The sequence below is a fragment of the Rhamphochromis longiceps genome, linkage group LG3, assembly GCF_057381845.1.
Source record: "Rhamphochromis longiceps isolate RC_006_pf linkage group LG3, R_longiceps_female_GT1.1, whole genome shotgun sequence".
Taxonomy (NCBI): domain Eukaryota; kingdom Metazoa; phylum Chordata; class Actinopteri; order Cichliformes; family Cichlidae; genus Rhamphochromis; species Rhamphochromis longiceps.
In genome coordinates, this window is record NC_140559.1 from 39,247,352 (window position 1) to 39,272,980 (window position 25,629).

The following is a 25,629-nucleotide window of genomic DNA, read 5'->3' on the forward strand; positions in this document are numbered from 1 at the left end:
CTCAGACACAGCACTCAGATCAGTGAGGATGGCTGCAACTGACTCCACATCCTCTGCACATGCCATGTCTGTCTCGGAAAGTGGGAGCCTAGAAAGACAATCAGCAACATGTTTCAATGACCCAGTTCTATATTCCACTTCATAGTCAAACTCCAACAGACGAGCTGACCATCTGGCTATGCGTAGACCAGCTCTGTTATTGCCCTTAGTAGTCAGTAGTGTTGTAAGTGCTTGGTGATCTGTTCGTAGGAGGAATTTTCTGCCCCAGAGCCATGTGCGCCATTTTTCAGCAGCCCAGCCGCAAGCTAGAGCTTCCTTCTCAACGATTGAGTATTTCCTCTCTGCATCAGACAAGCTGCGAGATGCAAATGCAACAGTATGTTCTGCATCATTACTGTCAAGTTGAGTCAAAACAGCACCTACACCGTAGTCTGAGGCATCTGTTGAGACTATGGTTGGCTTACTGGGGTCGAACATCACCAGGGCAGGGCTGTGCACGATTAACCGCTTGACTTGATCAAACGCTGCTTGAGCTGCTTTGTTCCAGTGGAATGAACAGTCCTTACGCAGAAGAGCTCTCATAGGTTCAACAACTGTCGCATAATTTGGCACAAACTTGCTGTACCATGCACTCAAGCCAAGAAATGAGCGCAGGGTTGCAGGATCAGTAGGGGGCGGAGCTTGCAGGATAGCAGTGACATGAGAGTCATCTGGCAGCAGACCTTCTGGACCGATCTTTTGACCCAAAAAGCTCAGAGTAGTTTGACGGAGTTGACATTTGTCAACATTGAGTTTCAGTCCTGCATTGTTGATTCTGTGTAACACAGCACGCAGGTTGGCCTCATGTTCAGCTTCTGAAGTTCCGTATATGATGACATCATCAAGATAGCATTGCACCCCTTTCTGGCCACGTAGGATTTGTGTCATCATCTTTTGGAAGACTGCAGGTGCTGAACTCAACCCATAGGGAACTCTGCAGTACTGGTACAGTCCTTCATGTGTAATGAAAGCAGTGAGCCCTCTACTCTCTTCATGTAGTTTCAGCTGATGGTAGGCGGATTTAAGATCCAGGGTGGAGAACATGACAGCCCCATGCAGCTCAGACAGTATGTCCTCTATCAGTGGCAAGGGATGACTGTCAACGACCACCGCTTTGTTAGGTTCTCTCAAATTAACGCACATGCGTATGCCACCAGTCTTCCTTCTAGTGACTACAATCGGAGAGACCCATTCAGATGCATCGATTTTCTCTATGATGCCATGTTCCTCAAGGTTCTTGAGTTCTGCGGAAACAGCATCACGGACTGACAGGGGTAAGCGTCGAAGTTTCTGCTGTATTGGCTTCACTTCAGGTCGCACCTTCACTTTATGTACAAGGTCCTTTGCACATCCGAATGCAACTGGAGACTCACATCCCTGTTTACATTGAGTGGGCAGAGCAGAGGTTTGCTGAAGTGTAGCACAGACCTTGGGACTGTCAAGAACTAATTGTCCCCCTTTTATGTGTAGCTGGAAGGCAGTCACCAAGTCCATTTCCAGTATGGGTGTTCCTGTTCTCACAATGTAGAGATCAGTGGAGGCACTCTTGCCATTGTAAGTAATGTCAGCTCTAAGACACCCTAATACATCCAGTTTCTCTTATGAATATGTAATAAGCTGAACAGCTGGGTTACTTAACTTAACTGAGCCAAAATTTGTGCTGTAAACATGTTCAGGCAGTATGGAAACACCAGACCCTGTGTCTACTAGTAGCTTAACAGTACATGCCTGTGCAGTATTTGGTACAGTGACAGTAACAGTGCACATCAGTTTAGCCGGATCACCACTGACACAATTGTCAACAGTTAAAACACACATTTCAGGCACAGTCACTTCATTAACAGGCTTATGAGAAGATTTACACACTCTCGAAAAATGTCCAATTTTCCCACACGTATTACATTTGCAGTCTTTTGCGGGGCAGGATTTATCATTGGCTTTGTGATCAGCTGAACCACAACGGTAGCACGTCGGAGCTGTATCCGTTTTTTTAGCTGCTTTGTATTTTGGCTTGCGCATCTTCTTTTGTACTTGAACAGCGGCAACAGGCTTTGTTTCACCAACAGCAATGGCCTTTGCATCAGCTATTGCAGCCTCTGTACGCCTAGCAATTTCCAAAGCTCGATCGAGCGTCAAATCCTCCTCCATTAGCAGTCTTTCATGTATACGAGCATTATTTGTCTTCTCTACAAGTTGATCCCGCAACATTTCATTCTCCATAGCCCCGAGCTTACATTGTTTCACGAGCTCACGCAGTGCTGCAACGTAGTGATCTGTAGACTCACCGACAGCTTGGGCTCGTTGCCTGAAACGGTATCTTTCGGCGACAACATTGACTTTAGGATGAAAGTACGTTTCCAAAGCCTTTACGGATCCCTCGTAATCATCTGTAGTGAGTGGTAAGGCGCTGTAGATTCGTTGCCCCTCCGTTCCCAACAGTGAATGAGCAGGGCCCTCTTCCTCTCCGTAGCAAAGTCATTACCCCCGATCGCCAGCAAGTAGTTATCGAACAACTTTTTCCACGCAGCAAATGGAATTTTCGGTTCGCCCGGACAATCCAGGAACACAGCCGGGGGTTGCAAAGAGAGCAGAGCCATAACTTAATCACCACTACTCTCGTCGCCACTTGTTGTGTGGTGTTAGTTCAGCAGGCATTACACACACATGCAGGTAGGAACAGAGGGTTACCGGAGATAACTCCTTTCTTTATTTTTATTTTTCTTCTTCAAAACCACAACCAGAACAACATACTCACTAGCGCCCTCTAGCGCTTCTGGTAAATGCATCTACAGAACAAATGCAATAGTATGTGTGGACACAACACACCCTAAGAAAATTTCTCTAGATCCGCCCCTGCCAGACATACCGAGCAGTAAAACTGATACAGGTCCAACTCGACGGCACACTGCTGCTGCCACTTCTCTGCCATTTGGATGAAGTCCACAGGTGCACAGCGGAGTTTTTAACTAATTGAAGGGAAAGAGCAGTGAAAAGTGGGGCGGGGTTTCAACTTCTGCACGTTTTACACCAATCATTATTTGACAGGTTTGTTACGGAAGCTTGTTAAAGCCACTTTAAATAAATTAATTACAAAATTAAAATAATTACAAATATAAAAATAAACAGTCAACAAAAACATTTTTTCTTTGCACATTTAATGTATTTTATTTATTATTTTTATTTTATTTTAATGTAAATGTTAAAAAAAAATACATACACTAATGTACGGAAACAGGATGGGGACAGCTGGGAAGCTGGTAATTTTGGTGTTTCTCCTCTTGTTGAAATGATTCTTGTGTTATTGCCACTGCTAAATCCTCAATTTCCCAAAAAGTGTAGTTAACCAAAGACCCTCCAGCAATGAAGCAATACACTACAGACGTTAGCCTACATGATGCAAGATTTTCTTGCTTTCTAGTGGGTTAAGTTATGACCTTATATGTGCACACATGGCTGTGACTATCTACGAGAAAGACCTAATAGCCTCTGTGGAAGGCCAAGATGCTTTTATCTGGCACATTTGAATATACAGAAATGTGCACATAAAGAAATAAAGACATCAATTATTTTAGTCTTTAAATATAAAAGATAGATATCAGTAGTTTTTTGAGGTTATTGTATTGAGTACTAGTGATGTGCGGATCGATCCTGAAATATCGATTCCTCCGATACCAATCATTTATGTTCTAGAATTGATTCTCACATTAAAATATCGATATTTTAGTAATTTAGGGTAAATTTGTAGTTTATCATTAACAGGAACACAGTGAAAATAAACTATAACATTCGGATTGTCTACATTCAAAGGAACTACTTCCTCTTCCGCCTTTCATAGTCATGTGCAAAATACGGCTGTATAAATGTCTCGCAGCCCCTTGGCGCGCGCACTCACAACAATGGCTGAGCATAATTGTGCGGATGTATTTTACCTCCACAAACAGCTGAGACATGGTTTGCGATACATGTGGCAAAAAAGTGAGGTATTGTGGCCATACTTGTGTAACCGGTTTCTGCTTCATCCCGCTGCAACAGTTCGGCCCAAACAGACTCCTCGACTCTGCGTTGTGTCGTGTTTTTAAAAAGACAAGGAGTCTCTTATCGATCGTTGCCACTTTATTTCCTGAATGGAAACAACGGTGTTGTATCAGTGCAAATGGCTCGCCACACACCACTCCGCACAGCACACTCTCGTATGGCTACGGCAGACTGGCAGCGATTACTGCAGCAATATTACAATTTTTAATATACAATAAAATAACAGCAACAACAAGTGATGTACCTGAATGGAAACAACGGTGTTGTATCAGTGCAAATGGCTCGCCACACACCACTCCGCACAGCACACTACGGCAGAACATCCCATTAGCATTCCGCTTTAGCATACAGTTTCACACATTAATAAACAAATGAAAAGTACATAAAACTGATGTTAGACATGTGTCCACTAAGCACTTATTACACTCAGTGCTCATCAGCTAATCAAACATGTTTTATGTGTCTGTACTACTTAGCTATATCGTGTGCGGAACAATACAACTCACCTCTCGTATGGCTACGGCAGACTGGCAGCGATTACTGCAGCCAGCCTCACCTAACCAGCCACACCACGAGGGGGGCGCTGTTTCCCCATTACACTGATATTTGTGGCAAGTGGAATAATACCACATAAACATTGTTACACTTGCCAACCTTGAGACATCAGAATTAGGGAGACATTCAAAAGGGCTGTTGGGGGGTGATGAATACATTTTACAGTGTCTATTTATCGGATAAAATACGTTAAATGTCACCGTTATTATTGGCCGGCCCGTAAATAGCGGGGGTGTCCAAATTCAGAGGCTGCTTCCACCTGAGGACCCGGCTTTCGCGGTCTAAAGAAAGCCAGGTAGTACGTCACGAGCTCCCTTGGTGGAGTGAAACTCTGCCGTCTGCTCCTTGCTATCTAAAATATAACCGGGCGCTGGCGTAAACTCTCGACCGTCTCACACTTTGTTTAATTAGTTTTCTGTTTGACGTTTATTCAGCTGTGTGAAAACCCCGGAGGAACCATCCTGAGGGATTAATAAAGTTAAATTTAATTTAATCTAATCGAATAACTTTAATCTCAGCCAAACCGATTTACTCACGAACAAATAAAACACTGAAAAAGCCAAACAACACTTTTAAGTTATCAAAGTGACTTATACATGTTTAACCTGAGTAGTGAAAGACTGCGGGAGTTTGAAGACGATGTGTCGATCGGCTCAGATATTTGAAGTTTACACAGCTACATTCTCACCTGAAAATATGTTAAAGGTTTTTTGCGACCCAGAAAGAGTAATAAGAGCAATATTAAAACTAAGTAGCTGCAGCCATTGTTGGAAACTGGAATAGGCTGGGCCGCGCTATGAATTCTGCGATATGGTTTTTCAATTTTGTTGTCTGGGTGGAAAATCGGGAGAAATTCGGGAGAATGGTGGCTCCGGGAGATTTTCGGGAGGGGCACTGAAATTCGGTATTCTCCCGGAAAAATCGAGAGGGTTGGCATGTATGGTTGTGGCAACATCACTAACCTTGTCAAACACCTCAGAGTAAATCATATCACAGAATATGACGAGCGTATATTGAGGCGAACTGAAGAGGAGGAGAGGGACAGGTGCTGCTAGGGCGAGACAGACGTCTCTCACGGAGTCCTTCAGTGCTGCAGGCAGGCAACGTGTTCAAATAGCACAACTTCAGTTTTTTTTATTTCTATATGATGAACTCTGCATTATTAAGTGATAAGAACAAGTAATCTGATGTCCTGTAATCATTATGACGCTATAATTTGAGATACAATAAATAAAAGTTTTTGTACAAAGTATCGGTATCGGATCAGTATCGTCGATACCACCCTGAATATTACTTGGTATCGGATCGGAAAGGAAATCAGTGGTATCGCACATCACTATTGAGTACAACAAGTACAGTGTTGTGCTCATGAATATACATTGACTAGTGTGTAATTTACATCCTCAGGCAAACTGATGTGTTCTCCCAAACCTGGAAGGAATTTTTATTTGTGGCTGCACCTTCAGACTCATATACAGTACGTTTTATTGTCTAAGAAGGGTTCCCCTTCAAAGAAGCAACGATATGAAGAAAAGAAACAATCTGACTTATGTTGGGATAAAATGAGTGTAAATATTTGTACAGTAGCCTTTTTCAAATAAAAGGACTTTCAGAGAGAGAAGGATTTTAAGGGGATGACGGGACGATGAAGCGACCGGGCAAAGTACAAGGCAGAGAGGTAATTCAACCAAACAGTCTGATCTCTATGTCACAGTCACACTGCTGTGTGTCCCTGATAAAGAGACCAGTGAGTGCTACTCCTAGTTTTAATATAAGGGGGTAATAGTAGAAAAGTTGCTTTCTTACTGAACTGGATGTCATCTTGGCACATGAAGTTTTAACATAATTATGTCTGGGAAAAACATGTAATCTGCTGGCATCTAGTGGTGACATACTGTAATTACAAGACTCTGCTCATTGAGCTCCTTTTGTGTCTGTATGGATCTTAGCTGGACCCGTGTTTGAGTCATCACCAGCTGCTATAGCAGCTCTGATGTGGTCTTCACATCAGAGTAAATTTTCAGTAACACCTAAAGTGATGAGTTTTGTTGGAGGAAGGGGAACAGGAGACTTAGGGTCACTTAAAGGCAGATCCTTCACCAGAGTAACAGGTTATCTGTCGTGCACCCTCTAAGCAGCAGCTGGCAGCAGTGACATACTAATTACTGTGGTAGTCTTTAGCCCACATGCTACAGGTTCAAGTAAAACATGATGCTTCTAATAATTCCCCCCCCCCCCCCCCCCCCCCCCCCCCCCAAAATGATGAATTAAAAAAAATGGATGAGATAAGAAATGAATGACAGGTTGTTGATCAACTTTTAATATATATGTATTTTTTAAACAAATATTTAACTCAGTTTTCAGTTAAATTCACAACAAAGCACAAAGAAACAAGAAATTACACATTAGTGAAGGGTACAAAGTTTGATCTCAAATAATGAAATGACTTCTAGGTAAAAAGGTCTGGCTGCTGAGTCCTCCCACCATGACTGGTACATTCCAGCTCTGTGCCACACCTCTGTTATATGCTGAAGTAAAAAACAAAACACTTCAATAAAACACACACCTGTGCATACACAACTTGCTCCTCTGGCATGCTTCCTCTATCCTCTGTCCTACATATCAATTTCACAACTTATGATTTTTTGGTCATAGGAAGGAGGACGAGGAGACAAGAAGGCACAAATTAGTAAAACAACTTATAGTTAACAAGTCCTCCCAGGTTCAACTTTTTATTGCTTGTGATTTTTTTTCTGTGTGTGTGTAGTCAATTTCTAATGAGCTTCTATTCTTTTTAATAACCTCCCTCCTCCCAGTAATGTTTGTTACACCAACAGACCTATAAATGTTTGTCCTCTAGCCATAAAGATTTGGATTTTGAATATTATTGCGTCTGTTGTTCTGCTTTTTTGTCCACAGTCATTGCAGCTAGAATGCATTAAAGCTCTACGGCCTAGTCAAGGAAGAGTTTGCAAATAAACGCAATAATAAACCGTGATTCACCATGGCAACAAAACAAGAACAGAATTTTAATCCACTACAGAAAAAAAATCAATTTTCTTAATGGATAGAATTAATATCATCATTAGTTTTATATTTAACTTAAAAAAAAGAAAAACATTTCAATCTCTGAATTTGAAACACTGTCCCTTTCAAAAATAGAAAAGTAAAGGCAGACATGGTAGCAATAATGTCTTAACTTATTTTTTAGGATTAAGAGCCAGCCTCAAATAGATTTATATTATAACTTATACCAAACATCATAGGGATGTGAGTGATTACACCATTGTTGCCACTGTCACAATAATTTTGAATAGAAATAATTGAGTTACTTTTATGAATCACTGAAAGCAGAAATTTTGTTGGTACAGGTTGATTCACTGTATGCAACAGCTTTCAGCTACCTTAACAGCTACATCCATCACTTGTACTACTCCATCTATTGCCTCTGCAACTACTCCAGCAGCTCCTTCTACTACTTCTATTTCCACTCCTTCAATTGATGCTTCAGCCATGCCCTCTACTGTTACTGAAAGAGCTTCCTCAGACAATGCTACCTCCTCAGCCGCCTCCTCTGCTGCTGACAGCACCGCCCCATCGGTTTCTTCTTCGACTGCTGTTGTTACTGCTTGTCCTCCTGCTTCTTCTTCTGCCGTCACTGCCACTTCTGGTTTTTCTCCCATTACTGATATGGTTATGGCTTGTGTCATTTCCACTTTTACTTGCTCACTTTCTTCTTCTTCTTCTTCTGCTGGCACATCTGTTTCTATAGTTGGTAAAACTTCTGCAGTCCCAGTTTCTTCTTCAAATAGTTCCTCTGTTCCATCTTCTACTTCTTCTTCTACGACTTCTTCTTCCAGTGTAGCCGCTTCATCTGTTATTGATGCGCTCACTTCCTTTTCATTTGTCTTCCTAAAAATTGTAAATAGTTTTGAGAAAAAATTAGCTGCCGTTCTTCCTCCAGCTGCTCTTTTTTCCACTGCTGTTTCTTTTGTTGGAGTTCCTTTATTAGGTGTGGATACTGACTGTGTTTGTGCTTTTCCTCCTGCCTTTCCCACAGTACTTGTTTTTTCCTTCGACACGGTCCCTTTTCTTTTTTTCCTTACTGCTTGTTTAATTGCACCGACTCCTTTTATAGCTAGAGGTACAAGTGCAACACACTCCAATCCACCAAGCAAAGCTGCAATTAGCAGGCCCTTACCTGCGATGTGTGCAAATTTAGCCACACGCTGTTTATAGACGACAATTTTAGCTCTCTCCATGGCTTCTTCTGAAGACTCTGATTCTTGTCTAATGCGCTCTGCCTCTTTGTGTATATCTGTATCTATTGCTTGCAGTATCTCATTAGTGTAATATCCACCTTTGTTTTCCATCACTATATCATCAATGGTTTTGAGAAGCTGTTCCACTTGGAACTTGTTGCTCCTGTATTCATTCTTTGCCTCATTATTCCAGTATTTATTATCTATAACGTGGCATCGGCGTCCACACTTCTGAACGAGATCAGCCAGGCATTTGCTCTGACTGACGAACTCTTCAATTTTCATTTCCTCCAGCAGTTGGTCACCGTGAGTGAAAAGAATTACAGCATACCGTAAAACCTCCTTGGAGAAATGCTGGAACATGTTTTCGATGACAGACTTTTCATGATCTGTGAATTTCTCCACTTTAAGCACAATGAGAAAAGCATGAGGACCAGGAGCGCACTCAACAATACATTGCAGTATGTTGGGCTTCATGTCCTCTTCTGATCTGCCTGTGTCGAAGAAGCCGGGCGTGTCAACCAAAGTTATGGATCTTCCGTTAATGAGTTTGGACTTTGCTTTACAAAAGCTCGTCTCTGAGTCAGGGGAATGGCCCATTTTGAATGCGGTTTCTCCAAATAAAGTGTTTGCAACGCTGCTTTTTCCAGCTCCCGTTTTCCCGAGGAGGACAATCCTCCGTGTTGGTGGCACTACAAAAAAAAAAGGTTTCAGAGTAACTTTTTTTTTTTTTTTTTTTTTTACATTTTGTTTCTTGCTTCATCTCTAATGTTGCAACTGGCATCAACAAATGCTTTTTCAACTCTATTCCTCAGAGGCAAAAATGCTTTGGATAAGCATGACAGTCTCAGTCAGTACTCATATTACACTCTGCTCACTTGCTGTCTAAATACGTTATCTATGTCTCTGTCAAGTTTTTAGATAAAATTTGAAGTTCATAGAAATTAGAACTAGAAATTTAGGACATTAGATCTTACAAATTACCTGCTCAAATTGCCACCTGGATTATCATCTAAAAGGACAAATGCTATCTACACATAAAATATAAACTATATTTACTACAAGTGTATGTCTGCCACCTTCAAGGGTATGGAAAGTATTTAATCACACATCATTTAGACATAAGAAAAATGGCAGTTTAAAAATACAGCAAATAAAGTGAGCAAAGGAAATCAAGTGGTCTATTACATGTGTGTGCACAGCAAAACAGCAACAACAAAAACAAATAAATATATTTTAAAAGACAAAAAAATGCCAGATTGAAGCATGGAGATTGAAATATCTTGGGATTATATTGCCACAGCCACTTCTCAATGCATATAGTTTCAGCTTTCTTTACTATCAAGAGATAGTGAGTCATCGTTATGGATAGTTATTAAATAACCTGAGCCTAGGACACGGCATAATGTTAAAATACTAGACAACTGGAAGTAACAATAAAAGGAATGCATCCTTAACATAGAATACATTAACACGGTTGATAGAATTGTTTTTATTTTCTTGAATTATTAACACAATTTTAGTCACAGTGCTGCAAATAAAATTTGTATTGCAGTATCTTACAAAAAGTAGTTCTGTAAAAGAAATTTGAAATTTTGTTCATTTTGATTCATGGATATGTGTGACGAATAAAGTAGCTGCAAAAGTACATGGATAATATAATCAGAGATAATAGAAAAAACTTAACTTACCATCCATGTTGCCTAAAAAGAGAGAGAAATGCAAGAGGTGGATAGACCCTCAAGTCTAAGTGCTTAATGTCCCTTAGTTATCTGTTGTAATGTCCTATGATAAGTAATGTCCCATATGTATGCTATTGGTTGCCTCTACTTTTGCTTCCATACTTATACTGGTCGACTTCTTTATTGGCTGACAGTGGCTAAACTGCAATAACCTGTGAATGTGAGACAAGAGGCAATGTTTAACAAGATTGGCCTGTAAGGGTGTTATGGTCCCACTATTAAAATTTTACTGAAACACCAGGGTACATCCCAGCCACTGCTATCCAGATCCAATGGCCACTGGATATTTACACTACCAGTCAAGAGTTTGGACACATCTTTTCATTTAATGGTTATTCTTTATTATCACAATTATTTAAATTGTAGAATTTGGCTCAGTGTGCCTACCATTTTGAATAAATCCACAACAGTGTCACTATCAAAGCACCCCCACACCATCACACCTACTCCTTCATGCTTAACGGTGGGAACCATCCATGTAGAGACCATCCTTTCACCTTTTCTGTGTCACACAAAGACATAGCAGATGGAACCAAAGATCTCAAATTTGGACTCATCAGAGATGAGTCATGTAGAGATGTGTCTACTACTAGAACTCTGTGTGGCATTTATCTGGGCTCTAATCTGAGTTGTTGTTAACTTGAAAAATTAAGAAAAAGCATTAAATGAGAAGGTGTGTCCAACCTTTTGGTGGTAGTGTATTCATCTATTTAGAATAATTGCATCTTTAAGCTTTTTTCAAGGGTATTAGTCGCATCTTCTTATACTACACAATCGGGATCTCCTGGTGTTGACAATGGCATTATTATTTTTGTATTCCATATTATATATCCTGTTTCACTGTAACCCGGAGAAAGTATATAATACAGATACTCATACACATGCAAACACTCTAATGGCCAGTTAAGTGGTGATGTGCAAGTATTAGGTTCACAAAAGACAAATTCACTCTGAAGCAAAAGTGAAATACCCAGAAACTGCCCTATAGGTGCAACTTTTATCATATTTAGAGTTCAAAGTTACTTGCACTACTCATACCTCTAAAGTTCACTGAAGCATTCAAAACCATAAATCATGATAATAAAGATACACTGATTGAAAGAATTCCCATAATCCCTATCATAAATGACACCGCATTCCTGAATAAGACTGAAAACAAAACTAAAGGTTTGTCTTACAGCCCTTTACACAGAAAGAAAAAAAAAACTGTAATAATGAGATGTGTGGACATTGTTGGTTGTTCTAACAATAAAGTTCTGGAGTACAGAACAGATAAGGTAAAACAACATTGCAAACAGAGGCTGAAAGACTACTCCTGATGCACGAGGCTCATGTGGAAAGGTACGGACAGAGTACTACAATTGTCCTTGGACCCACTAGTAGGCCTCTGTGTGTCAGAATCGACACTCTGGACCATATCATGATTTACACTGACATTTCTTTTTATTCCTACATGATTTTCCCAATCATTGGGGTTGAAGAAGAAGGCTATGTCTGGTCATAGTATGACAATCATGAGTATGCATAGTCTTCAATGTAAAATTCTTTTATTCCTTTAAGACTTTATGAACGTTGGACACATAAGCCAAAAGTGAAATGTGATGATAATATGACAAAGGTCAATGTGAGGTGGGGCCTGGTCTCTTATCTACTTAAGTAAACTACGATATTGCGTTGGATCTATTACAAATGACATCTTGTGTAACAGGATCATACAGAGGCCAAAGGAATGATATACCTCTAATGTTGGACACCATATCTGGTAGATATGATAGATACTTTGAAGAACAAAAGAATCTATAATTGTCTGATATTGTTGAATTGAAATTTCAGGCTGTATGGATTAGTTATTTGTGTGATAGAGAGATGATAGTGAAATAGTACAGCATAGGAGTGGACTTATGTAGTACACATAAGGAACAGAGGTCACTGACTTAGACACAAGATCTGCCCCTGTAGTATAAATATAAACAGTCAGTCTGTCCATACATACATACTCTGCATCTTATCTAGGTTTGGGTGGTGGGGGCAGCAGTCCAAGCTTCTCCCCAGCCACCTCCTCTAGCTCTTCCATGAAACAGAGCCAGCTGAAAGATATATTCTGATCAGTACGCTGTGGGTCCAGGACGAAACAACCCACCTAGCGGGTGTCTCCTTCTTAGATGCTTGCACCACGTTAACTGTTTTATTTTCAGCATGGAGAAATAACATCTCTGCTTCTCACCATATTTCAGAGACAAAGCCCACACACCCTGCTTATTTCTGGTGCGTGTATCTACTTGTACTCAGAAAAAAAAGAGAAGATTAAGTGACATGGTTACATTGTTAAAACAACTCCTCCCAGAACTATATTTACTATTTAAATAAAAGTGACTTGACTTGATTTATCTGACTTACTTTGTCAAAGACTTGTCTTTTTGTCCGTGGCTTATGTGCTGACATGCTGAATGTGGTTGTGTTTACATAATGGGCACACAGGTTTGGGATAGAAGAAAGGATTAAGGGGGTGGTGTCTGCGTCTTTTAATAGATGATACTGTGACTGTGATTTGAAAGAAATGAAAGAAAGAAGGAAATTTGTGTTTACAGGCTTTATAATGAAAAACCGGTATTAATTGTGTCCTTATCATATGCATGTCTTTCTAGTATACTGGGGTTTCTCATAATAATAAGGGAAAGTTGGACCGTCTGTCTTTCTTAAACAAACAGAGTGGAGACAACTTAAAAGCTTGTAAAAGGAGTTATTTAAAAAACATACCAATCTTTAGGAGGGACAATGTAATAAATTTTGAAGGCTAAAGCATAGCAAATACTATAAATACCAAATCACGGTATATTATAACCAGCTCCCAGGTCGATATAATATTGTTCACCCTAAGAAACTACAAAGATTCATCAATAGTTTTTTTTATTGCTGGAAGAAAAGAAAAGAAATAAATTCAGATATATACATTTCCGTTTAATATGTACCTGTTTCATTGAATTGTAGTATGACATAATCAAGTTTAAATCAAAGCATTTACACAAGTTCACTCCTGAAGGTCTTAAAATGTGTGTTTATTTATAAGTTGCTTAAAATATTTTTTCAAATCCATAGTAATTTATTATTCTGCTTACAGCTGACAGAAATGATTAAGAAGTGAATACCAACAAATATAATGTTTTACAAATATATTGTTTTACATCTGTGTTTATTGATGTACTTTGATAGATTGTAAAAAAAAAAAAAAAAATGCATCAGCATCTATAACCAATTGTATAAAGAAAATTATTCTTGAAAAGTACCTGTACTTGCTAATATTTAACTGGAACAAAGTAGTGTAAGTGTTTAGCAAATGCTACTTTTCCTTGACTAAATACCTAAATAGTTCCTCTACTGCCACTATCTCTACTGATAACGTAATTACACAAGTCATAAGAAAACAACACTCCTTTCTCTGCTCTCTTTGCTTTCCACTCTCTGTCGTTGTCATGATCCTAACCATTATTTAACAGTGTGTTCCAGGACAGCTTTAGCAGCTTTCTGAATGGCTTCCGATGCACTTTCTGATTGTTCAGCTGCAGCATATCCTAACCAACCTCCCTCTAACCCTTTCTGTGCAGCCAGTGATACTGTTGCATCGGTCTGCTCCTGCAGATTCAAAAAAGTTGATGTGACCATCTTTGCCACACCAAGAAAGGCTCCAACCAATACGCCTGTTGCCGTACCTGCAAATATAATCAGCAGCTTGTTCATCACACCCTTTTTAGCTTCAATTGCAATCTGTTCAACCGACATGTTTGCTGATGACTTTTTAATAAGCTCTTCCTCTTTCTGTAGTTCACTTTCTATCTTTTGTAGCATCTTATTGGTGTAGCAGCTTCCATTGTTTGCCTCACTTATCTTGTCTATTGTCCTGAGTATCTCTGCTACTTGGAACCGATTGCTCCTGTAGTCATCTTCTTTGTTGTTTTTCCAGTATTTATTATCAACAACATGGCATCTGCCTCCACACTTCTCCACCAGATTGCTGAGCTCTTTGTTATGACTGATGAATTCCTCGATTCTCGTTCCCTCTGGGAGCTGGTCGCCATGAGTGAAGACAACGGCAGCGTATTTCATAGCATCTTCAGAGAAATCTTGACATATTTTTTTGATTACATCTTGCTCCTGCTGTGTAAATTTCTCCACTTTGAGGACGATGAGAAAAGCATGAGGTCCGGGAGCGCACTCTGTCATGCACCTCACTATCTCATCCCTGAGTAATTGCTCAGACATGCCTGTGTCAAAAATACTACGAGTGTCAATAAAACTGATGTTATTTCCATTTACAGACTTAATTACTAAACGGGGCAGACTAATTTCAGAAACGGGTGAATGGCATACGTTGAAGACATTCTCTCCCAGTATGGTGTTGGCCAGGCTGCTTTTCCCAGCCCCAGTTTTTCCGAGTAGAACAATCCTCTTTGAAGTCAGTGCTGGAAGACAAGAAACACTTGTGTAAATGAAGAGATGTAGAAGTCAATTTCAAAATGTCTTGTTGGTTTGCTGCTGAATTTGCTGGTTATGTTTTATTTTACGTTTTTGCTTAAGTAAATGTATTTTCTATGAAATTTCCTGCTAAATGGATATTTAGAGGATGTGTGCTCATGATATTCACCCCTTATACCTGGCTTACTGATCTGAAATAAGTGATGAGATGATGGGAAATGTATTAATTTTGTATGTGTAAATCAAATTACTACTAATAGTAATACTAATGCTTCCACTAATAATAATAATAATAAAAACCAATAGTAATAGTAATGCATTTTATTTCAGGCACTTTTCAAATCACTTTGCATCATCTAAAATAAGACAATGGGAAATTTGTGTGACAGACAGATAATGATCAGAGTTTGTTAGTTTAAAGAGATGTGTTTTAAGATGGGATTTGAAATTAGAGACCAAGATCAATACTGAATATTACTGATGAGGAGTGGGGTCGACTGCAACTGTAAAACATACTGAAGCAGGAGGGTGCAATAAGAACAAACTAATGAACATAGATCATGCGTGTGTAAGTTAAATGTAGTACACAGTGTTACAAAATTGTTACAATAGCAACAGGCTTCAACAACTGAGAACCTCAGCTGTATGACATCACATCCAGTAACATTCAAGTACAGACAAGTACATCAGTTCGAGGATTGAACTGGAAATGCTTGACTGACAAAACATTATGTCTGTATTTTGCGATTGATGGTGTTAACAGTTGATTTGTAGAGTGTCTGTGTCACATATGGTCAAAGTGCATGCAGCTGAATTTGTGTATGTCCATCACTAAACAGTAATGAGTTATTGCCATAGTAACAAGCAGTAATAAGTTACGGTGAAAACTGTGTTTGCTGTGTTCCTGAAATGATAACAATTTAATCTGAGTGTAATAACAAGACATTTATTTTTCTAAAGCTTTTTAATGTAAACACACAGATCAGGGTCACAAGTCACCCTTTGTTTTCTCCGTTCTTCAGCCATATTAGCTTCAAACTCCACTTTACGGGCTGTGAAACTGCTGTTACAGAAGCCACACTATGCTGAAAAGACCCCAAGATCAAAAACTGAAGAGATGGAAGAAATTTTGTTGCCTCTTCTATTTTGAGTACTTTAAGGTCAGGGGTTCCAGGTCATGTCTCAGTCCATTAAACAAACTTGACGGTTTGGTAAATTTTCTATCACAGCATTGTCAGATTAGCTACTCCAAATCACCAGTTTGCTGATTCTGAAGATGAATTATACCTGCTGTTTAGGGCTGCCACAATGTCAGATTCAGGCTTAAGTGTGACCAAAAGAATTCACAACAATTTTATTACCATCAGATTATATATAATTACAATAAAGTGTAGAAACGAGGAGAGAACCTGTAACCATAACTGCACAATTAGCACAATTATAAGCATAATGTGTGTTACCATAAATGCCATAAGTTACTGGGTATTTGTCATGCACCCTTGTGCATCATGGAGGCTGAACAGAAAATGAGAAAGTACACATATGTGGTTTCTATATCACATCACACCGACTGTTCACAGCAGGCCAAAACGACCTTCAGACCACTTCAGAAATATCCTGGTGATCCTGATGGCAAGGCTGCCCCTCTCTAATATTTGGAGCAATTAATTGATTCATTTAGTTTTTTCCAATTAATCAGAAGCTAATAATTGTGTTTGTCAAAACAAAACATTTCCTTTAAACACATATGTGTTCCCTTTAATTGTATTTGATATAAAGTAAGCTTGACTGACCGTCCATGTTGTTAAAAAGAAATCACAGTCGTCACCGGGACCTCACGATGTCCTTGCCGTGTGTTTTTCACCTGCTCTCTTGCTCCACTTTGGCTTTGCTTTCGTTTGTCACTGGTCGAACTTGTTAACTGACATTGTAACTACACAAAACAATGAGCAACACCTCATGCTGCAGGCTGCAGTACACCCAGAAGATATGTTTTGCTGTAAATCCATGCAAACCCACAACATGTCACTGTATAACTGTTGATAATTTATGTATCAGAACTGGTCATCACATTAAACTGTAATGACGAGTACTGATATATGAAATGTGGACCGTTTTGTTTCTTGTGTAAGTGGTAATAGGGCTGAAAATCAAAAGCTGCATATAACACCAAAACTATTTATTTAAAAAAGGAGATTAATGGAAAAATATAGTCTCATGGAGATACTTCAATAACTGTGATTGCACACTGAACTGTGACATAGTGTCAGTAAATCCTCTCAGTGCCTTGAAAAATAGAACAATTCAGAGGTTGAATAAGGGAGGGGTGAAATGTTTCTGTTCCTCATTCTAGTTAAACAAGTTTCAAACAAAGAAGGTATTTTTAATGAAGTTCAGTTTGAAAAATGCGAGAGTGATGCAGTCATTCCCTCTTGACAGTTTACTGTAATGCCTGTGAAGGTTTACTGTAAAGCTTCGCCATTAATACATAACTGCCATTATTAAACAATCAATCAGTGCATCACATCTAATTTCTTTTTTTGATAAATTCATAAAAATATAAAATATTTAGGGCTGAAAACATGTAGAAGCTCTAATAACTAAGTCAATTTTTACACCCACTCCAAAGTCTTACAATCAGAAACCAAACCTGTGGTCTGAATATGAGCTAGAAGCTAAATTTTGGTGAAACTACTAATCATGGCCTCAAAAGAGTGAAATTGGGGGGTTTTTACATTTACAAGGCTAACATGTAATTTTGAAGAAAAATATTTTATATTTCTATGGTTAACGTAATTAAATCATGTACAATCTGCATGAAATTCAACAACTTAAAAATTGCTACATTTATTCTTGTTGAGATGACGTGATACAATCTAGGGAGAGTCGTTGGTTACCTGCCTTGCTAAATTCACAAGATCACACAAGATTGCAAACCGCAGGACGAAAAGCTTAAACACACCATGTACATGCTATTGCTATTTATTGTGGCTTAACCTATCAAGGACAAAAACATTAAGGAAATTCAGTATCAAACCTTGTAGCTGTCATACTACTTTATGTCTGGAGTGACAGCTCGATGGGTGTTAGCACTGTTGCCACAAAAGCAAGAAGCTCCTGCAAATCCATCAACTGGTCAGGATCTTTCTGTGTGGAGTTAGCAATTTCGCACTGTGTGCCTCTCTGGGTACACACAATATGTGGGGTTAGGTTAATGATTCTAAATTACCCATAGATGTGAATGTGAGAGTGAAATGTTGTCTGTAAATAGACTGGCAACCTGTCCAGGGTGTGCACCACCTCTCGCCTGATGACAGCTTGAATAGACTCCTGCTGCCCTGCGACACCTATAAGGACAAACGTTAAAGGATGGATGGAGTGATGTTCTAAATCCATTAAATTATGTTAACCAGACTCTGAGTTTGTTGAACATTCGAAAAAAAAACCCCTCTTTAAACAAACCTAAAATAATCATGGAAAGGATTTCCACGTTAATAAATGTCCCCCTATTAGTATTAAGTACTTTTGTTGGTCTAATGTGATTTGCATGGGTTGGATCAACTCAATGAAATCAAATAAATTTTTGATTTGGCCTCTCCAAATATGGCATTAGCCACTGCTTTACGTAACGGCGGTACATGTATTCCGTTACTCCCCAACACTGCCTACAATCATTATATGAAGATATGTCTGAAGATATGTCTGTGTATGTACCTGTTAAGAAATAGAGAGATATTTTTAATGTGTATCTGCTCATTAGATTGTTTTATGTACTTTAATAATGAAGGCTTGTAGAGCAAGGCCACTTTTGACTCACAAACTAAGTGCTCAGCCAGACTGAAAAACAGGAAGTTTTAGTGCACAGGCATATTAATAGATAAGACACAGAAAAGAGGAACTTTGCCATATAAGCAATGTTTGAAACTGTGAGTGACGTGTGTGACGTCTGAAGTACAGAAATAACACCATATAAGACACATGTTGAGCTAAAAATGTTAGAGATCCTGCAACTGACGTTTGGGCTGTGCAGGGGTCTCTCGCTTCCGCAAGATGATTGAATAAAAAGAAATATAAATGTTTTAACACACTATGAGTCAGTTTTCTCTGTTCTATCACGGGGACAAAATAATCGGGGTTTAATATACCCCATCTCCTCCTTAGCCAGTGGTCCTGTCTCAACATTTTGTGCGAACCTGGTCACAGATATGTTTCTAAATAAACAGATTTATTCTAAATCCCAATTATTTTAATTTTTGTATAGTTTATATACATTTGATCAAAAACTAGAAATCTGGTACTGTTTTCTTCTTTACGTGCAAACTTAACTTAACACACACACACACACACATATATATATATAAAAAACACCCAGCACGCCCCTGCGGGCGGTTTATCCTTCAAGCTCGGGTCCTCTACCAGAGACCTGGGAGCTTGAGGGTCCTGCGCAGTATCTTAGCTGTTCCCAGGACTGCGCTCTTCTGGACAGAGATCTCCGATGTTGTTCCCGGGATCTGCTGGAGCCACTCGCCTAGCTTGGGAGTCACCGCACCTAGTGCTCCGATTACCACGGGGACCACCGTTACCTTCACCCTCCACATCCTCTCGAGCTCTTCTCTGAGCCCTTGGTATTTCTCCAGCTTCTCGTGTTCCTTCTTCCTGATATTGCTGTCATTCGGAACCGCTACATCGATCACTACGGCCATCTTCTTCTGTTTGTCTACCACCACTATGTCCGGTTGGTTAGCCACCACCATTTTGTCCGTCTGTATCTGGAAGTCCCACAGGATCTTAGCTCGGTCATTCTCCACCGCCCTTGGGGGCATCTCCCATTTTGACCTCGGGACTTCCAGGTTATACTCGGCACAGATGTTCCTGTACACTATGCCGGCCACTTGGTTATGGCGTTCCATGTATGCCTTGCCTGCTAGCATCTTGCACCCTGCTATTATGTGCTGGATTGTCTCTGGGGCATCTTTACACAGCCTGCACCTGGGGTCTTGCCTGGTGTGATAGACCCCAGCCTCTATGGATCTTGTGCTCAGAGCTTGTTCTTGTGCTGCCATGATTAGTGCTTCTGTGCTGTCTTTCAGTCCAGCTTTGTCCAGCCACTGGTAGGATTTCTGGATATCAGCCACCTCCTCTATCTGCCGGTGGTACATACCGTGCAGGGGCCTGTCCTTCCATGATGGTTCCTCGTCTCCCTCCTCTTTCTTGGGTTTCTGCTGCCTGAGGTATTCACTGAGCACTCGGTCAGTTGGGGCCATCTTCCCAATGTATTCTTGGATGTTCGTTGTCTCATCCTGGACTGTGGTGCTGACACTCACCAGTCCCCGGCCCCCTTCCTTCCGCTTAGCGTACAGCCTCAGGGTGCTGGATTTGGGGTGAAACCCTCCATGCATGGTAAGGAGCTTTCTTGTCTTTATGTCAGTGGCTTCTATCTCCTCCTTTGGCCAGCCTATTACCCCAGCAGGGTACCTGATCACGGGCAGGGCGTACGTGTTGATGGCCCGGATCTTGTTCTTACCATTCAGCTGACTCCTCAGGACTTGCCTGACCCTCTGCAGGTACTTGGTGGTTGCAGCTTTTCTAGCGGCCTCTTCATGGTTCCCATTCGCCTGTGGGATCCCCAAGTACTTGTAACTGTCCTCTATGTCTGCAATGTTGCCTTCTGGTAGTTCAATCCCCTCAGTTCTGACTACCTTCCCTCTCTTTGTTACCATCCGACTACACTTCTCCAGTCCGAACGACATTCCAATGTCATTGCTGTATAGCCTGGTAGTGTGGATCAGTGAATCGATGTCTCGTTCACTCTTGGCATACAGCTTGATGTCATCCATGTACAGGAGGTGGCTGACAACTGCTCCGTTCCGTAGTCGGTATCCGTAGCCAGTCTTGTTAATGATCTCACTGAGGGGGTTCAGGCCTATGCAGAACAGCAGTGGGGACAGAGCATCTCCTTGGTAGATCCCGCACTTGATGGTGACTTGTGCTATGGGCTTGGAGTTGGCCTCTAGTGTTGTACGCCACATCCCCATTGAGTTCCTGATGAAGGCTCTTAGGGTCCCATTGATCTTGTACAATTCTAGGCATTCCAGTATCCAGCTGTGGGGCATTGAGTCATAGGCCTTCTTGTAATCAATCCAGGCAGTGCACAGGTTGGTCAGTCTGGTCTTGCAGTCTCGGCTGATTGTTCTGTCTACCAGTAGCTGGTGTTTTGCGCCTCTGGTATTCTTGCCAATTCCTTTCTGTGTCCCACTCATGTATTGACCCATGTGCCTGTTCATCTTAGCCGATATGATGCCTGACAGGAGCTTCCATGTAGTACTGAGGCAGGTTATTGGTCGGTAGTTGGAGGGGACCGGTCCCTTCTTGGGGTCCTTGGGGATCAGGACCGTCCGGCCTTCAGTTAGCCATTCCGGGTGTCTCTCGTTAACTAGCAGCTGGTTCATTTGTGCTGCCAGACGCTCGTGGAGTGCAGTCAGCTTCTTCAGCCAGTAGGCGTGAACCATGTCGGGCCCTGGTGCTGTCCAACTCTTCATACTGGAGACCCTTTCTTGGATATCTGCCACTGTGATGGTTACTGGACCCTGTTCAGGGAGGTCGCTGTGGTCTGCCCTCAGATCCTCTAGCCACTGAGCATTGCCGTTATGGGTTGCATCCTTCTCCCATATGCTCTTCCAGTATTGCTCCGTCTCCAGCCTTGGTGGTGCTGTTCTCTTATTGTTCCCTTGCCACTGAGAGTACACCTTTGCTGGTTCTGTGGAGAACAGCTGGTTTATTCTCCTGCCTTCTATCTCTCTGGTGTACCTCCTCAAGCGGCTGGCCAAGGCTGTGAGTCTTTGCTTGGCAGTTTCCAAGGCCTCAGGTATGGACAGCTTGCTGTATTTCTTAGGCACCTTATTTGTCGCACCTTTCTGCAACTCCGTTAGTTGGCTAACCTCCCTCCGTGCTACTTTGATCTTGCCCTCTAGCCTCCTTCTCCATGGAGGGTACTGCCCCTTGTCGCTGTTCAACTTGTAGCCAAGCATCTCACTGATCACTGTTGCCGTATTGTAGATGAGCTTGTTAGTGTCGGTAATCGTGGTTGTAGGTATTGCCCGTAGTGCTGCATTAACATCATCTAGCAGACCTTCTGAGGGTACTTCACGTAATCTTGGTAACCGGCTACGGGGGATCCAGGTTTCAAGCTTGGCCATGATCCTATTTTTCAGGTCAGTTCCTCTCGCACTCAACGATCCTTCTCCTATCGCACTTGGGGCTATGTACCCAATCTCGGGTGATGATATCTCCCCCCTGACCTTAGGGGTGCAACGATATATATATATATATGTATATATATATATATATACCACTACCGACCAGTTGCTCTAACACCTGTTATAATGAAGTGCTTTGAGAAACTGGTCCGACGTCACATCATGTCCTGCCTGCCACCCACACTCGACCCGCTCCAGTTTGCATACAGAGCTAACAGATCAACTGAAGATGCCATTGCTACAACGCTCCACACCACCATCTCTCACCTGGAAGTGCAGGGCCGTTACGCCAGGCTGCTCTTTGTTGACTTTAGCTCTGCTTTCAATACGATACTCCCGGACAGACTAATAGATAAACTGCTGGAAATTGGACTTCCTTCCACCACCTGCCGCTGGATCAGAGACTTCCTCTCAGACCGTGTACAGAGAGTTAGAGTGGGGCCTCATCTTTCCTCAGCCCTCAGCCTCAACACCGGCTCTCCACAAGGCTGTGTACTCAGTCCCCTACTGTACACTCTGTACACACATGACTGTGTTAGTTCCCACCCAGACAACACAGTCATCAAGTTTGCAGATGATACCACTGTGGTGGGGCTCATCTCAGGGAGAGATGAGACTGCATACAGAGCTGAAGTTCAGAGGCTGTCAGATTGGTGTGCAGACAACAACCTGGACCTCAATACCACCAAAACAAAAGAACTGGTAGTTGACTTCAGAAGGAGGAAGTCCGAGCTGCAGCCTGTCAGCATCAACGGGGAGTGCGTGGAAAGGGTCTCCAGTTTCAAGTTTCTGGGTGTGCACATAGACACAGACCTCCAATGGAGCTCTAACACCTCTGCGGTCTTAAAGAAGGCCCAACAGCGTCTCCACTTTCTGAGAATCCTCAGAAAAATGGACCTGAAGAAGGAGCTGCTGACCGTCTTCTACCGCTGCTCCATTGAAAGTGTGCTGACATATTGCATCGGTGTGTGGTTCTCCAGCTGCACCACAGCACACAGAAAGGCACTCCAGAGGGTCATCAACATGGCCCAAAAAATCATTGGACATCCTCTTCCCTCCCTGAAGGACCTGTACAGCACTCGCTGTCTCAAGAGGGCACGCAGCATCCTACGGGACTGCACACACCCAGGACACCGGGTGTTTAAGCTGCTGCCGTCTGGCAGGAGGTTCAGGCTGCTGAGGTCCCGAACAAATAGACTCAAGGACAGCTTTTACAACAGGGCAATAGCCCTGATCAATGTAAATAGCTGACCTGACTGGATACCTCCCTGGACTTTTTAGGGGGAGGTAACAATGTTTAAAACGATAACAATAATATTTATATTTATAACAAGGTGCAATAATAATTAATGTGCAATAATAACAGTGTGCAATACACATACACTTATTCTTCTTTTTTATACTAAGTTAATATACTGTGTTGTGTTGTTTGTTACGTTGTGATGTGTCATATCGTGTCGTGTTGTGTTATATGTAGTGCCGACGTAGGACAGTTTCTCCAATTTCATTGTACTACTGTACTATGTATGACTGTGCAATGACAATAAAGAGTTATCTTATCTTATCTCTTATCTTATCTTATATATATATATATATATATATATATATATATATATATATATATATATATATATATATATGTTGGTGATATTAAAGTCCTGTTTGTGGCACATTAGTATATGTGAGGGGGCAAACTCCTCAAGATGGGTGGTGACCATGGTGGCCATTTAGAAGTCGGCCATCTTGGATACAACTTTTGTTTTTTCAATAGGAAGAGGGCCATGTGACACATCAAACTCATTGGTAATGTCACAAGAAAAACAATTGTGTGCTTGGTTTCAACGTAACTTTATTCTTTCATGAGTTATTTACAAGTTTCTCTTTACCACAGATTACCACAAAGTAAAAGATCTCTCAGCAGCATTTTAGGCACTATTGCCCTTGTCAAATCAGTGAGCTGGGATTTTTTATTCTAAACATGAACTACTGTTACAGCAACAGACATGGACTACAGGTGCCCCACACAACAACTCAATGTCCACTATGTGAAGGAGCCAAACACATGCCTGCTCCTCTCGTTAACTGAGATAAACTGCTGGCATATTTGTTTTACATCTATACTGTCCAGTCTCTCCTGGTGGACATGGCAACACGTTATTCATGGTTACATACAATTTTAGACTGATGTGGGCCAAAGCCTGGCACATACTTGCCAACCTTGAGACCTCAGAATTAGGGAGACATTCAAAAGGGCTATTGGGGGGCGGGTATATATATACATACAAAACATTTGAATTTTACAGTGTTTACTTGATAAAATAAGTTAAATGTCACTGTTATTATTGTCCGGCCGGAAACAGGCCGGGGGTGTCCAAATTCAGAGGCTGCGTCCACCTTCGCGACCTAAGTGGGCCGGGTCGTCCGAAAGCCAGGTAGACCGGAAATGAGCGACTGTGAAATTGGACGGTCTAGCCTTCAGAATTATGTCACCTCTGCCGTCTGTTCCTTGCTGTCTAAAATATAACTGGACGCTGGTGTAGATTCTCGACCATCTCACACTTCTGTTTAATCAGTTTTCTGTTTGACGTTTATTCAGCTGTGTGAAAACCCCGGAGGAACCCTCCCGAGGGATTAATAAAGTTTTATTTAATCTAATCTAATCTAATCTAAGATAAAAACTTTAATCTCAGCCAAACCAATTTACTCACGAACAAATAGAACACTGAAAAAGGCAAAACAACATATTTAAGTTATTTGAAGTTTACACAGCTACATTCTCGCCTGAAAATATGTTAAAAGTTTATTTTGCGACCCAGAAAGAGAAATAAGAGTAATATTAAAACTAAGTAGCTGAAGTACTAGCCATTGTTGGAAACTGGAATTGCAATCTGGGATATGGTTTTACAATTTTGTTGTCAGGATGTTTTAGTGCTACTATCATCTAGTTTTGATTCTGGTTCTGTCTTGGTTAAGTCCTAGTCCTGATATTGAACTGTTGTAGTCCTGTTTTAATTCCGGATCAGTTCTGGGTTTGGTTGAATTGGGGTTTAGTCCCTGTGTCTTGATACAGCCCCGACTTTGTTCTGCCTTGCTGCTTAATTAAAAAAAAACTAGTTTAAGGTGTCCTGCATATGTGATGTTTATTTTTTCCCTATATGAAGTCATTCTTTTTTGAACAAAACTCAAAACAGAGCCTATTAATCTTTCAGTCATTTCAACCCTCACTTAATTTCCTTTCACTGCTCAGCTCTCACACAGTGGCTCAGCTAT

General features: G+C 41.0%; 2 protein-coding genes and 1 pseudogene across 2 annotated transcripts in view; all 3 read right to left on the minus strand.

Moving 5' to 3' along the window:
* Positions 1-8,006: 8,006 nt before the first annotated feature.
* Positions 8,007-11,111, minus strand: LOC146674580 (uncharacterized). The gene is made up of 2 exons (XM_085397149.1): positions 11,096-11,111; positions 8,007-9,583 (listed from the first exon to the last, which is right to left on the minus strand). The coding sequence occupies exons 1-2, from the start codon at positions 11,109-11,111 to the stop codon at positions 8,007-8,009; spliced, it is 1,593 nt and encodes a 530-aa protein (XP_085253275.1).
* A 2,895-nt stretch (positions 11,112-14,006) lies between these two features.
* On the minus strand, positions 14,007-16,903 carry LOC146674581 (GTPase IMAP family member 7-like; annotated as a pseudogene).
* Positions 14,168-25,629, minus strand: part of LOC146674582 (GTPase IMAP family member 9-like) — a 39,129-nt gene continuing 27,667 nt past the window's right edge. Inside the window, exon 3 of the mRNA XM_085397155.1 lies at positions 14,168-14,263. The gene's annotated coding sequence lies outside the window, so the exon portion shown is untranslated. The remainder of the gene's footprint in view (positions 14,264-25,629) is intronic.